Source organism: Neomonachus schauinslandi, chromosome 14, assembly GCF_002201575.2.
Source record: "Neomonachus schauinslandi chromosome 14, ASM220157v2, whole genome shotgun sequence".
NCBI classification, from domain to species: domain Eukaryota; kingdom Metazoa; phylum Chordata; class Mammalia; order Carnivora; family Phocidae; genus Neomonachus; species Neomonachus schauinslandi.
The window spans coordinates 27620239-27635774 of NC_058416.1; the positions used below are offsets into that span (position 1 = coordinate 27620239).

Genomic DNA, 15536 nt, shown 5'->3' on the forward strand with positions numbered 1-15536 from the left:
ATTCTCCTACTGTAGACCAATAGTCTCACCTACATTTTCCCACAGGGCCTTAGTGAATGCCTACAAGTTGCAGCCTACTCCTGGGGTTCAGAAGGTTGGCATTAGCCTCTTCTTTACTGTTGTGGATTATGTCAGTGATGAAACTCAGCGTCATCCTCCCACAAGGCAGTTCTTTACATCATGCATTGAGATCTTGGGACAGGTAAGGTACTTCTGTGTTTTTTAGCCTTATTTACATCTATTGAGTTCCTGCAGCATCCTCATTAGATATAGTCAGGGTTGACTTGAGGCTTCCATTACAGTTTCGGACTCTTACTCAAGTCAGAAGCCCCTTTGAATTCTTGACGTCTCAAGATGTGATTAAAATTGTTGGTATAGAATTTTGCTTCTCATACAATAGATATAAAGTTGCTCATATTTGAAAGTCTCTGGGGAGACATCAAACGCATATGCTTTTGGTATTAACAATTAACATGATGAAGTTCTTTATTGTTTATAAAACGCTCTCCAGTTCATCCTCACAGTGACTCTATGTAATTGATACCATTCTCATTTTAAAGATGAGAAAACTGGTCTCTAATAGATGAAATGACTTGCCTAAAGAATCCAGCTGGTCAGTGCTGGAGCTGAGCCTGGATCCCATGTGTTCTGCCTTAGCATTCCGTGTTCACTCTGCCTCCCCACTGCTGCCTCCCCGTTGCTTTTCTCGGTCCCCGTTTGTTTGTTTGTTTATTTATTTATTTGACTTACTGTTAAATATATGGATATTTTAAAAGGCAAGAGCAAGGTATGCATGCATAGTTATGAAATAAGTCATTAAAGAAAGGAAAGCCACTTGATGGAAAATGTGTAAACACTAACCATGTACTCTCACCCAGTTTCAGTGGAATGAGTACTTTGTTATTGGATACTTATAAAGAGGTGATGCAGAGCAGATATTAAGATAGATTTTTTAAAGTTTTCTTCCTGATTTTAAAATTGATGTGTGCTTACCATAAGCAATGCAGACAGTATAAAAAGTATAAAGAAGAAAAATTTCCATAATTCTAACCTCCTGAAGATACTGGTTAAATAGCTAACATTTTATTATGGTTTGTCTTGTGTATATGCATGTTAGCGTATGTGTGTACATATGTAGAAATGATACATCATTCCTACGTATCGCTAAATAGATAGAGATAGGCATATATACCCAAAAATGGGCAAGTGCTCTTTTGTAACCTACTGTTTTTCATTCAAACACAACTTTTAGATACTATTCTGTTAGTAAAAACAGACTGATCTCATGGTATTTAATACATAGTGTTCTGTGGTACAGGTATATTGTGATGTATTGAGCCCGTGCCCGCTGGATGGCTATTCAGGTGGTTTGTTTTGCTGCAATGAGCCTGAGATAAATATTCTTACACATCTTTGTGAACTCTTTGGACTGTTTTTTTCCAGGATAATTTCCTAGAAGTATGGTCGCTGTGTCAGAGGGACTAGCATTTGGTGTAGATTGTCACAGTGCCCCCCCTGGGAAGTTTTTACCTGTTGCCACTATCATAGCAGGGTTTGAATTTATTGTTCTCCAAACTGTAACCAGTGTGAGGAAGGATTGTTCTTTTTAAGTCTTGCTAATCTAATAGGGCAAGTGTACTTTGTTATTATTTTAAGTTGTATTTCTTTAAGTAATTGTTCACTTGCATGACTTTCCTTATGTTTATTAGCCATTTAATTATTTTTTATGATTTGCTGGTTGTTGTCCTTTGCATGTTTTCTGTTGTAGAATTTCTGTTTTTTGATTGCTTTGAAGGAGCTCCTCAGACTTTCAACCTAGTATCTGGAATGTGTTCTAAATGGATTTTTCTACTGTGTCATTTTCCTTTAATTTTATCATACTTTTTGCCTTATGGAAGTTAAAATTTTTATATATTCAGATCTCTCAGTCTTGCTTTTTATTATTTCTGCCTGTGATCCGGCCTATCAAAGCCTTCCTGACCCTGAAATTATTTATATACTTATATCCAGTACTTAAAACATTAGAACCAAGTTAAAACATGTGAAGTTATCTTGATTAAATATTAATTATTAAAGTTAACTTTTTAGGGGCGCCTGGGTGGCTCAGTTGTTAAGCGTCTGCCTTCGGCTCAGGTCATGATCCCAGGATTCTGGGATTGAGCCCCGCATCGGGCTCCCTGCTTGGCGGGAAACCTGCTTCTCCTTCTTCCACTCCCTCTGCTTGTGTTCCCTCTCTCGCTGTGTCTCTCTCTGTCAAATAAATAAATAAAATCTTAAAAAAAAAAAAAAATAAAGTTAACTTTTTAAAAGTACTAAAAGCACATCTCAATAAAATTTATAACCTAGAGGTTTTGTTTTCTTGACAAAATGCAGGGTCACTTTGAATACTTCGAAATTATGGTAGGTACCTTGCAAATTTCTGGATTCAAATTATCCTAATATTTTAATCTTTTAGAAATTCTCTATGGCTTGTCCAAATCAAATTCATGGATAATCCAGAATTTTTAATATCACCATCATTGGAAGTGTTAGGTTTATCTGTGTTGATTTTAGATTATTTTGATTGTTTCATATTTTCATTTAGAAAAAGTTCTCTTTGCCTTCTGTATTAGCCCTTAAAGCTTGGTTGCTTAACTAAAAGTTGGGGGGGAAGGCAGTGCAGAATCTGATGACATTTTCCTTTTCTAATTCTTTCAAGGTGTTTATCAGCGGCACTAAGTCAGAATGCAGGAAAGTACTGGAGACCGTTCTGAAGAATAGAAGGCTCTGCTCTCTGCTGTCTCCTTTCTTCACTCCCAATGCTGCACCCACGGAATTCATTCAGCTCTATGAGAAAGTGGTGAAGTTTCTAAGTGAGGACAACAGTGATATGATTTTCATGCTGCTGACCAAGGTGAGACGTGATTCCGTGCTGATGCCGTCATGGAAATGTAGGATCTAGTGTTGTTTCCCACTCTGTAGAAATGAAGGGCCCCCTGGAGTTCTGTTTCCTGGTAGACCCTTTTCACATTTTGTATTATCTTCAAGCAGCCTGATCCCGCAGCTTCTTCTTGTGGGGGCAGTGGTTGTGTTGTGTAGAGCAGTCTTACTCCACATAGTAGAAAAAGGACTTCGCTCCCAAACCCTCTTGAGAAACAGTACAGCTTTGAAATATTCATAATAGTAATTTAGTGCATCCTTCTTTTGAATATATCCTGAATTTATGCTGAAAATGTGTTTGATAAATGAGATGTCATATATCAAAGTCTCTCATATTTGGAATAAGCCAGAAATAAGCAAATTGCCTTTGTCCTCATTCCAAGTAGAATATTAACTCAGGCCCAAGCAATGAATTTACTTAACCACTTGAGAATTGCAGAGCCTTAGTGATTTTGCCTTCAGTTGTATTTCTCTGACATCTATAAATCATAAAACCTAGGCATTTTTTAGGGCCTAGAGACTGCTCTCAGTCTGTAATGGGGGCAAACATGTTATTTTATAGTTGCGAATTCTGGGAGGTGATCGATAACACCCTGAAGTTTTATTAACTGAGATACGTTACTACTGCAGACTCAGAAATGTGACTGTATCACATGGAGACAGTCCCGTAAAGGGGCTGCTTGTTTCTGGCACTGTGACCAGTGAGGCAGAACGACAGAGTTCTGATTCTTGCCTTGTAGGGAGAACTTAACCAAACATTCTTACATTACAGAAAAGCACGCAGAGCTGAGAAAACTCTCCTCTGTAATCCCAGAGGGTGAAGTGGAGCTGGTGGCTTACTGACACCTATTAATTATTGACCTGCATAGATTCTTTTAAGTACTTGTATATACGTTTTAGTTTCAGTCTTTATACAAAGCTGAATCTTGAGTGATGTTTGACTTTTAAACTAAATTTGCACATAGTTTTCTCTACTTCAGTTAATTTTCCGGTGTCAATAAAACTGCTTCTTATTTCTTTTTCTTTTTAGTTCAATCTTAAGCAATGGTTAAACACCGCTAAACCTCCTCTGTCTGATCGTACCAGGCTTCTGGAGTCCATTCATTTGGCACTTACTGCCTGGGGTCTTGAACCAGATGAAGATATTTTGATGCCATTTAATCTTTTCTGTAAGCACTGGACTTACCTTCTTCTCTATCAGTTCCCTGACCAGTACAGTGACATTCTCAGGCTGCTGATGCAAAGTAAGTGTCTTTTAATTATAATGATTAGATTGCAGTGAATATTTAATGTGACATTTACCATTCTACAGATGTCATCCAAAAATGTAAAAATAAGACCAGTATGTAGGAGTTTTAGAATCACTAATTTTTACCTGAAGTGCTTGATGAACAATGCCCAAAAGGGTACTGTCTGTAGAAAAGGTCAGTTATTGTCCTAAATGTTCAAATGGGCCCTGATTCAGCAAGACAGCACTTAGTATATGGTGTTGAAGTCCACAGTCATGCATCCACCTCTTTCCCTTGACTTTGCAGCTGTCCTGAACTGGGCTGGGTTAGGAGTGGGCCTGCTTACTGTGCTGACTACAGATTTGGTAAGAGAAGGAAGTTGTTCCGTTGCAATATGTTTACTTTGCCAGCTGGTTTCTCTGTAGATCCAAATAGTGGATAAATTTTGGTTTTTTTCTCCCCCCTTAATTTTTTATTTTTTCTTTCTTTCTTTCTTTCTTTTTTTTTTTAAGATTTTATTTGTTTATTTGACAGAGAGAGACACAGCGAGAGAGGGAACACAAGCAGGGGGAGTGGGAGAGGGAGAAGCAGGCTTCCCGCGGAGCAGGGAGCCCGATGCGGGGCTCAATCCCAGGACCCTGGGATCGTGACCTGAGCTGAAGGCAGACGCTTAACGACTGAGCCACCCAGGCGCCCCTCCCCCCTTAAGTTTTTAGACTCATGTTTTTTTGCAAGTAAATTTTATCTGTATGTAATGGTAGCCTGTATTTATATTCACCAAGGGAAAGGGCAGTGTTCAATTTTCTACATTCCCACCATTTCTTTTTCCTCCCGCCCTGCAATTTTCCACTAGAGTATTGGAGATTAGAAGAGGAGTAAAAAGGTTGTTAGCTTTTTTATTTTGGGAATTTCACTAGGTAGGAATTTTATTGAAATTTGATAAATGTGAGATAGTATTTACTTTTTTCATGCGAACTTCATACAGTTTATAGATGTAATGGAAAACTAAGTTTTGCTTTATGCCACATTTTTGTGTTACTTAATATTAAGAAACCATTTAAGGAATAAGGTAATGATTTTATATATTGAACTACCTGAAGAATACGGAAATGTGTGCTCTCGTTTTCAAAGTACTTCAAGCTTTCATTGTTTCTGTGGAGGCAGGTTGAGGGTAGGTGGAGAATGGGGTAAGGAGATGTATTTGTACAATTTTGATGCATGCTGGCCTAATTTTTGCTCTAAATTTTCAGAACTTGATCAGGTATATATTGTGTTTTTTTTCCCTGAAGCCTTTTTAAGAGCTTGTAAGCAGTGTGTATAGGCAACTATTGACTTGCATTTAATACGAAATTTATACTTACCAGGAAAGTAATTTCAGTTAAAGGCTTAAGAATAACAGTACCATCACTGGCCGATTCCGTGACCTCCAGCCTCCTGGTTTACCTTCCCTCCCTGGACACCATGTTGGTGTTCTTGGGGCTCTAGCCTTTGCTTGTTTCTTCTCTTCATTCTTCATGGACAAGCCCCTTGTTTTCCCTGGTTTTCCTGCTATGTTCTAGGTGTGCGTGACTCCCATACCTGTAACTTGATTCAGGGCTGTGTCCTCAAGAGCCAGACCACAGTAGCCATTCGACACAGACCCTTCACTGTTCCTTAGACAGCTCCCAGTCAGCAGATTGTAGCTGCCTCATCATCTCTCCCCTCAGATCTACTCCTACCAATCTCTTATCCTGTGTGATCCTCAGGCCACTTCTGGGTGGAAAGGGCCAGAGGAGGTATTAGTCCTGGCCTCTGGGATGTGAGATTTACCAGGAGCAGAGTGCTGGCTCTAGTGTCTATTTTGCGTGCTGTCTCTGTGTTGCTTTAGGTTTTGCCCCTTGTACGAGTGGAGTTTCAGGGGTAAGTATGAGAAGAGAGCCTGGACTCTGCACTTGCGTTCTGCAATCCAGTCTCCGTTGTCCTGTTACTGCTGTTTCTCACAGCTTCAGCCAGGAAAGTGGTACCTTGACCATCCCCGAGTTGGGGGCTGGTAGGTGGGATTCCCCCCCACCCCTGGATTCCAGCTCAGATGGCTCCAGCTGTGCTCACTCCCAGCAAGGTTACTAGGAACCAGGAAGGTGAAGTGTCCAGGTGAACAGTTCTTTTCATAGGTTCTCTTTACTGCAATCTCTTCACCATAGGTCTTTATGAATTAGTTCTGGATTCTTATTGAATTTTCATTCCTTTGTAAAGTACACACGTTATTTGATTCAAGTTGAAAAAGTTAGTTTGTGAAAGATGCTAACCTGCTGTCTTCCGTCCCTGCCCCATAAGGCTCCGCCGAGCAGCTGCTGAGCCCCGAGTGTTGGAAAGCCACTCTGAGAGCCCTGGGCTGCTGTGCCTCAAACTGCCAGCAGGGGGCAGCTTCTGCAGAGAGCTCGGTGCTTCAGAGCTCTCCAGATGTTCTCTTGTCTGACAAGCAGGTGTGTAGCTTTTGGTGTCTGAAGTTTATGTCTCTGCATTCCTTTTCTGTTTCCTTTGCTATCTGTTTTTAAACAGTTGGAACACATTCAAAATTTTTACCTAAAAAAGCTGCACTTCCGTGCATTATCTTTAAGAGCCCTGTGTTTTTGTCAGTAACTTTCTTCCTCCCATGCACCCTTTGCCTTTCTCTCACACCTCAGAGTCTGTCTTGCTCACCCGTTCAAGAGCAGCCCAGACCCACCCTCTGGGTGTACCTTCCCTCCCCACCTTACCCCACCCAGTTAACCTCACACCCCTGGCTCCTATGGTCAGGTTCTCATGCAGCGTCCCACAGAGCCCTCGGTTTCATCAGTGTTATGTGATGTGGGGCCGCATGACAATGTACTGGAAAGAATGGTTCCTCTGCTTTAGAAAAAGAGTTTGAAATCTGCTGATTTACTTTTCCTATGCAAACACCTTTGCAACTCTATTACAAAGTCCGAGCCCTCCATCACAGTCGACCCTAGTACTCTGCTGAAAGTAGACCTTTAGTAAGGACTCTTTGACCCGTCATTCTCTTCCAGGTAGTGGAGACTATACAGTGGCTTTCAGACTTTTTTTATAAGCTTCGGTTATCCACATTGGACTTTAAAAGCTTTGGTTTATTCTCAAAATGGAGTCCTTACATGGCTGATATGAAGACACTCTTGGGCTATCTTGTAAAACGGCTGCTTAATTCAGAAATGGCCTGCTTGGCTCAAGACCCATTTCCCAGCAGCAAAACAGGTAATATGCCCTTAGTGCACCACGGAGCAAGGTGCTCTGACCTTCCATTAGAAGAGACTTGAATAGACACATTAAGATATTTAAATCTTAGCAATAAAACTATATATCTGAGTGTCAAGAAGAAGAAATAGGAAATATATAGTATAGGCGTGAACTCATCTGTGTATCATACCTATGTTCACTCGCACACTGTGTGCTTGCTTCAGCTTGTCTCTGCCCCTCCTTCATGGGGCACGGCGCACGGAGATAGGTTTCAGTCTCCAGCTCTTTCTTCCTATATTTATCTCATTTGGGAAAGGGTTCTGAATATTTAAACATTTATTTTTTAAAAAATATACGGTATAAAATTATCCATGACACTGTGAGGTAATAAAAATTCCTCAGGAAATTCCATTGCAGTAAATGATGAAAACATGAGCTTAACTTAGTTACATGAAATGTGTTGTTTATCAACATAGGTTTGTGAGTATACAGATAATAACTAGATTTTTTTTTTAGCGTTATTAGTGATATTGACAAAGGATGAGCTTGTTTCTTGTCTCTAAAAATTTTGCTTTGTTTTTAGTGCTAAGATCCCTACATTCAGTAATCATCCAGCTCTTTAAGCCATGGATCTTGGTTTTGGAGGACCATGAAAGGTAATCGTTTTTCAGAGATTCATATTCTTTTGAAATTTATAGAGTTAAAGTTCTGTTGGTATTTTGTTATGAGGGATGCGTCACGGATTTAATTTTTTATGTAGGGCCATATTAAATTTAGAAAATGCTTCCTTATGAAGGAAACTTAAGACGTTTTCTGCTTGTGGAATTGTTAGTTTGGTTGATCAGACCTATTAACTTTGAAGCAAAACTAGACACTTATTTCCAGTTTTCTACAAAAAGACGTTGAATAAATTTTGGTACCTAATTTCAGAAAAATGGGTGTTACTCTCCTGAATTAGATTTTGATAATATACTACTGTAAAATATGAGACTAACTTGATTTTATCCAGTACCTCAGTTATTTATTTTTTGGAACTAAGTTGGCTTTTGAATTACTGGGCGGCAATGAACCCCTTTCACATGAGTTTGGAGATTAAATGAAAGCATGCTGTTATGAGCATTTAAAACAGAGGTGTAGAAACTGTTCACATGCCGGGAGTTGCCTTCTGAGTCTATTTTCCCCTAAAAGCATACAAACAAAGCTAGGTGAATTTGTCAGGAGTTTGTTAAAATTACAACAGTGCTAGGTATCACAGTGTTTAGGTGTTTTCACAACTACTAATCTGTTACTGAGACTCAGAAAACATGAGTGGCTTTGCTTCAGTCCCACCACGAGTGGGGGCCAGAGCCGGGAGCAGAGCTCAGGGCTTCCGACTCCCCTGTCAGGACTCTTGGCATTAGCCCATGCTGCTCCAAGAGCTCGCTGAAGAAAATCGAAAAGGTTCTGGATCTTTGCGTTTGCTAGAGGACTATCCTCAATCTGCAAGCTTCAGGATTCCGTGCTGACTCCGAGACTGTTGGCCATAATGCAGACTGCTGTTTATTTCCAGGAAGAATTAATGGGATTTATTTTGATATTGAATTTTCTGGGCCCAGTTCAGAAACTAAAATGATCATATAAAGAGTTTTTTTCTTTGGTTATTTTGAAATCTGTCCGTTTTTGGCCATCTTTCTGTTACAGGGATTTTTTTTTCCATGTTTTAGGTAGACAAAACTGTTGAAGCCACTTAGTGGCACATGTCTGAGGCATTTGAAATATAACCGAGATACACAGGGGTGTAAATTGAATTTAAAAAGGTGTTAATCTATGTAGACAACACATTTCTGAAACGTAATTGCATTGGAATGAACGGTTTAGAAGGAAAGTAAATAAAATTGTGTGATTGTTATTATGAGCTACGATTCATCTCCAGGAATTCACAGCGGTTAAAGTGGTCAGAATGTGTTTTGGGGCTACATAATACAGTGATCTGTAAGGACTGAGGCAGTCCCTAGACTCTGGGACCTAGAGTGATTTAATCACGGTGCTTTCCTTTCTAAGCGTGTGCTTCTTTTATTTAAAGCAGCCAACGACATTACCCCTGGCTGGAGAGTGATGCTGTGGTGGCCTTAAGCATTGTGCAGTTGTTCACGGACTGTATTGACTCTTTGCACGAGAGTTTTAAAGGTAGGAAGATGTTATGTTATGTCTCTGGTTAGTTACCACTTTTTTCCTAAATCATTCGGTTACTCTTTTGCCTCTGCTTTTCCTACTTTGTTTAATTTTATTTTAGTTGAGAGGCAGTCATCTTTGACCAAAGGAGGTCACTGATAAGTTGGTTGGTGTGAAGTTTGTAACCTCTTATTGTTTGTAAGGTAGCTCTGAGCTGCATCAGCCTTGGAATATAGGCAGCCATTCTCTTCAAATATTCTCTGTCCCTCATGTTGAACCTCATTCTATCTTCTGTGACTCCAACTTCTTTTTCATGTTTTCTTTCTGTGCTTCATTTTGGGTGAATTTTTGAGGACTCTCTTCCAGTTTACTTAGTCTCTCCAGCTGTGTCTCATCTGCTTTAAAAAAAAAAAAAGCCTTTGGATTTATTTCAGTTTCTAGAAGTCATGTTTGTTTTTTTTCAAACCTATCCTCCTTTTTGATAGCGTATCATTTCTTATGTTTAAAATTCTAATTTTTGTTTGAAATGTTTAAACATAGTTTCCTTTATGATCTGTTTGCAATAACTGAAATTACTATTGGGGATGGCTTACGCTACAACTAGTTAGATGTTCCTTCAGATTCTTACACTTAGAGGCTTGTTTCCTTGTGGATTTTTAAATTTTGTATTGTGAGCCTGCATTTAGAGAGATTCTCTCTGTGGGAATTCCGTAAAGACAAGGGCTTGAGGGTGTGTCCTCCAGAGGAGATCTGCATTTGTTGCCAGTGGGAGTTGTGTAATTACTTGGCTTGTGGTTTCTCACTGTTGTGCTGTAAACAGTCAGACCCCAGGCTCACTTGCCGGCCGGCCTCAGTGTTCACAGTCAGCTTGTTCCTCTCCTTGGCTCTGAGTCAAGGTGAAGGCAGAGATCTTACCCTGATCTGCTCTTTCAGTGAGGGCCCAGTCCTTAGGAGACTCCTCATGCTGTTAGAACCCCTCAGAAGCCGACCGTCCACGGGCAGCCAAGGCTTCAGTGTCTGTTCAGTACCCAGGTTTCCTGGTCTCTCTTTGCTTCTGGTCCCTGCTTCTGGCCCTGTTTACTTCCATTGAGCGAACGTAGTTCTGCATTTTCAGAGATGTTTTGTTTTATCTAGTGTATCTACATGTTTTATATTGGGAGGTTTATAAAGACATTCGTTCCACACACACCCCCAAGATTCTTGCAATCGCCTCCTGTTTTTCCTATCTCCAGTTTCTGTTCCTGCCTACTGACTAGATTGATTTTCGTGAAGTAGTATTTATATCCTATCATATTCCTATTTCCAAACTTTAAAGTGTCGTGTTTCTGCCCAGCATTCCGATATGGCTGGCCCAGTGTACTTCAACATTATGTGATGGTTTCTTCATGGAAACCTTCCACTCCAGCCATACCGCTTGACGGACTGTTCTGCGAATGTCCTTGGCGCTCCCCTCGCTGCCCTTGCTCATGCTGATTCCACTACCAGATGAAGCCTCGGGTACTTTATATTTTTTCGCACGTGTGTTTATGTGCATGTGTTTCTCGCCTGCCTCTGAATCTTCTGGCGCACCTCTGCAGTTTGAGTCCTTGGGCAGTAGACACCGTGATGGAGCCCAAATGCCAGAGATCTGTTTAGGGCTGTGGCCTCGGACCCCCGCGCAGGTGGGACAGCTGTGAGAGGCGAGTGGGAGGGAAGAGCAGTGCACCTGCCTGCGGTGCAGCTCCGACCAAGGGGCGGCCAGCCCAGCGGCTGGTGTCAGGCAGACATTCCGCCCTACCGCTCCCACGTTGGGCAGAAGTGGCCACTCTGTGCTCAGTTGTTGGCTCCCCTCGGGCACTGCAGTGGGTCCTGAAGGAGCGCGGCCCGCTGGGCACCTTCTGTTTCTGACTGGTCTGCCTCTGCGGCAGCCACATTTTCTGTGGCTTGTAGTCGCTGACTTAACAATGTGGCCTTCGGTCCTGAAAGACAGATGTGTGTGCGTGTGCAGAACAGATTTAGGTTTGCAGCCAAATTGAGCAGAAAGTACACGGAGTGCCCATATGACCCCCCCCCCCCCCCCCCCCCCACAACCCCCCCCCCCCTCACCACCCCCCCCCCCCGCCAGAGTGGTATGCTCCTTACAGCTGATGGGCCTGCACTGACACCTCATTGTCACCCAAAGCTCATAGTTTACGTTACCATCCACTCTTGGCGTTGTACATTCTGTGGACTTTGACGGCTGTGTAATGACACGTATCCACCATTATGATATCCTGCAGAGTAGTTTCGTGGCCCCAAGGATCCTCTGTGTTCTGCCTACTCTCCCCCCTCCCACTTAATTCTAGGTGACCACTGATTTTTTTTTCTTGTCTCCATAGTTTTAGTTTTTTTAGAATGCCAAATAGTTGGAATCATATATTATGTAGCTTTTCATATGGGCTTCTTTCACTTAGTGATATGCATTTAAGTTCCTCCGAGTCTTTACATGGCTTGATAGTTCATTCCTTTTAGCACTGAACAGTATTCCATTGTCTAGATATATATTTTTTTTTTAAGAGAGAGAGAAAGCGCACAGGGGGGTTGGCGGGGTCAGAAAGGAGAGACAGAATCCCAAGCAGGCTCCACACCCAGCATGGAACCCAACTTGGGGCTCGATCTCATGATCCTGAGGTCATGACCTGAGCCAAAATCAAGAGTTGGAAGCCCAACTGACTGAGCCACCCAGGTACCCCATCATCTGGTACTTTTGATTGACCTTTTACATACATGCCAGATCTCTTTAAAAAAAAATTTTTGACCGAACTGTAAGATGTAAACTCTAGGTCCAGAAACATTATTCTTTTTATCCCCTACAAGACTTACGCAGTGCCATAATCTCAGTGTCTGTTTGATAACTATTGGTTTAATGAGTAACATATGAAATACTAACAGTACTCACTTTTTTTAGAAAGACAAACTTCTAGCTGCTTATCATCATCAAAAATATTTGAGCATCAAATTATAATCACAAAGGCACTATATATATAGATATATATATATCTATATATATAAACTTTTTTTTTTTTAAGCAGGCTCCATGCGCAGCATAGAACCCAACATGGGGCTTGAGCTCACCATCCTGAGATCAAACATGAGCTGAGATCAAGAGTTGGATGTTTAACCGACTGAGCCACCCAGGTGCCCCTGTATGTTTAGTTTCTTAGTATAGGGGACAAGCACTCTCTCAGGCTCTTGCCTGTGTATATAAAATAAGAAAGTGGCTTGGGAACAGGAGGGTCCATGGCTAACATCAGGAATTGGTAGCTGAGTTCAAGGAGAGGAAACAGAACTATGCAAAGCAGGAAAAAGCATTTTATTATAGCCTTTTAGTGAGATCTTCTGATCCAGCTCCCTCCTTTTATTCATGAGAAAATGAAGACCCAAAAAGCAAAATGAATTTATCTGAGCTCACAGAACTTAATGTGTGTCTGGGCTGGAACTAGAAACTCAGTCTTGTCCTCAGAGATTACCTTTTAGACATCCAACTATATATCCATCCTTATTTAAACAAAACTATCTTTTATTCATATTTAAATAAATGCTAGCCTTACCTTGTCTTAAAAGGTTAAAAACATGTTGATGTTTCATGCTGTAGAATAAAGTAAGGACTGTGAATCAAGGGCACAGGTATGTTGGAAATGATAAATCGATCGCTACCATGGGTTGATGCTCATTGGCCATTTTTCAAAAGCCACCACTAAGAACCACCATCAGGTTTCTCGTGTTGTTGTGGGCGGCTGGCTCTCTCTTCTTTGACTACATTCATTCCTTTGCGTAGAACCAGAACATCTGAAAAGTTTTGTTTTAGACTAAATGCCCCTTATACTGGCATTCACTCTTGCGGGCACTGAGGTAATTGATACTTGTGACTTTAATACTGAGTGATCCATGTCGCAGAGGAGTGTCGTTTTAGAATAACTTAGCCGAGTGACAGTTAATCATCTAGTCGTACTGCACCAGGGGTTACGTTTTAGTCGTGTGCAACATTTCCTTTTGAGCGATATTGGATTCCTCCAAGGCGCCAAATGAATGAGTGCTCCATGCTGGTGACTGATTATATGCTGAGGGCAGCAGACTGGAGGGATGCCTAGAAGTGGGTGGGGTTGTGCAAGTGTATTTGAGTTAAAAAGCCATTTAGCTAGAAGTTTTAAAGAAAAACTGATCGCCCCTGCTATCTCCCACCTACCAGCTTCTCATTCTGGTTCCCCAAGTAAGTAATTACAGTACCGGTCTTTGCTATTAATTTGCCATCAGTTTTTTGGTTTTTTTTTTTTTTCCTGGCACATGAAAATCTTTGAAATTTGGTAATTATTGAGAAACTTAGGTTTTAGACTTTTAGTTCAAATTTTTGTTTTGTGTTTGTTTTTTGTTTTTAAAGATTTTATTTATTTATTTGACAGAAAGAGACACAGTGAGGGAACACAAGCAGGGGGAGTGGGAGAGGGAGAAGCAGACTCCCCGCGGAGCAGGGAGCCCGATGCGGGGCTTGATCCCAGGACCCCGGGATCATGACCTGAGCCGAAGGCAGACACTTAATGACTGAGCCACCCAGGCGCCCCGTGTTTGTTTGTTTTTAAAGATAACCCAGAAGGTCTTCAGTTGTGTTTTCCGCTTGAATTTTAGATAAGCTGTTGCCAAGTGATGAAGGAGCCCTTCGGTTACACCTGATGCATTATTGTGAAGCGTGTACAGCCCCCAGAATGCCAGAGTTCATTCTGTACGCCTTCCATAGTGCCTACCGGAGACTCCCATGGAGGGACCTGCACCCTGACCAGATGCTCATGGAGGCCTTCTTCAAAGTGAGCCCTCGCGCTCCGTGTCACAGCCTGGCTCCTAGGGAGCAGCCTGCTCACTGCGGTTCTCAGGCCCGGCTGCAGTGGGTCCTAGAGTGGACTGTGCTCTCATTCTGTGTTGCCCAAATGGTGCTTGTGGGAAGCAGCGTTCCGTGGAATTCATTTTACTGCAGGAGTAGGCAACTGGAAGACATTTGTAGGACCATTTTTAAACCCAGGGAAAGATGTTGACTGTAGCATGGCTGTCAACCCTGGACTTTCGTAATATTGTTGTAGGAGTACATGGTTTAATGACTTTGTCATGCTCAGTCTTGGTGTCTCTGGGTTTGCATCTTTTTCTAGGACAGTATCATCAGGCTTCCATGTTGTTAAATGTTCTATTAAAGCAAACTGTAATTGGTACTCAAGCCATTAGTTTCTTTAAGCAGTTACATAAGGGAATAATGCTGTAGGAGACAGAAGTGCATCGTAACAACCAGTGACGCATCATAATCATATAAAGACCCGAAACGACTTGGAAAAATTGCTAATACGTATGTGAGTCTTAGCAGTAGAAGCAATAGTTACAAAAAACAGCCCCAGTAGGTCACTTACATAGCGCCCGGCATTTTTGTTGTTGTTGTTCTTAGGTTTCCATTTTTAAAGATTATTTATTTATTTATTTATTTGACAGAGAGAGAGAGAGAGACAGTGAGAGAGGGAGCGGGAGAGGGAACACAAGCAGGGGGAGTGGGAGAGGGAGAAGCAGGCTTCCCGCCGGGCAGGGAGCCTGATGTGGGACTTGATCCCAGGACCCTGGGATCATGACCTGAGCCGAAGGCAGATGCCTAACGACTGAGCCACCCAGGCGCCCCTTAGGTTTCCATTTTTAAAAGCCCCTTATCGTCTTGTCTTAGCTTTTTATAGTCGTTTCAGTTTATTTATTCAGAGTCACCAGTTCTTTTGTGTTTACTCCTCACTTGACGTCACGTTGATGACTGAGACACCGTAAGTGCTTTAATTCCTGCAGGTCCACGGTGGTCTCTGATGGTCCGGGAAACGTACTGCGGTCTGTTAGCGCTGACCGTGGAGAGCACCCAGGGCTGTGCTTGTCAGCCGCTCCTCTGCAGCCAAGCTCCAGGGAAGGCTGAGGACGGCTGTCTCCAAAATAAAAGTTTAGGAATGATTTTATAGCCGGTTTAGTATATGAGATAGGTCCCGAGTAGATATTTATCAC

At 41.7% G+C, this 15536-nt stretch overlaps 1 protein-coding gene across 1 annotated transcript in view; it reads left to right on the forward strand.

Annotated features, from left to right (window-relative positions):
• Positions 1-15536, forward strand: part of EPG5 (ectopic P-granules autophagy protein 5 homolog) — a 103298-nt gene that overhangs the window by 70231 nt on the left and 17531 nt on the right. The window contains exons 29-36 of the mRNA XM_044921256.1: positions 46-202; positions 2699-2893; positions 3950-4163; positions 6462-6614; positions 7179-7376; positions 7942-8014; positions 9421-9524; positions 14151-14326. Coding sequence (XP_044777191.1) covers positions 46-202; positions 2699-2893; positions 3950-4163; positions 6462-6614; positions 7179-7376; positions 7942-8014; positions 9421-9524; positions 14151-14326 — 1270 coding nt within the window. The remainder of the gene's footprint in view (positions 1-45; positions 203-2698; positions 2894-3949; positions 4164-6461; positions 6615-7178; positions 7377-7941; positions 8015-9420; positions 9525-14150; positions 14327-15536) is intronic.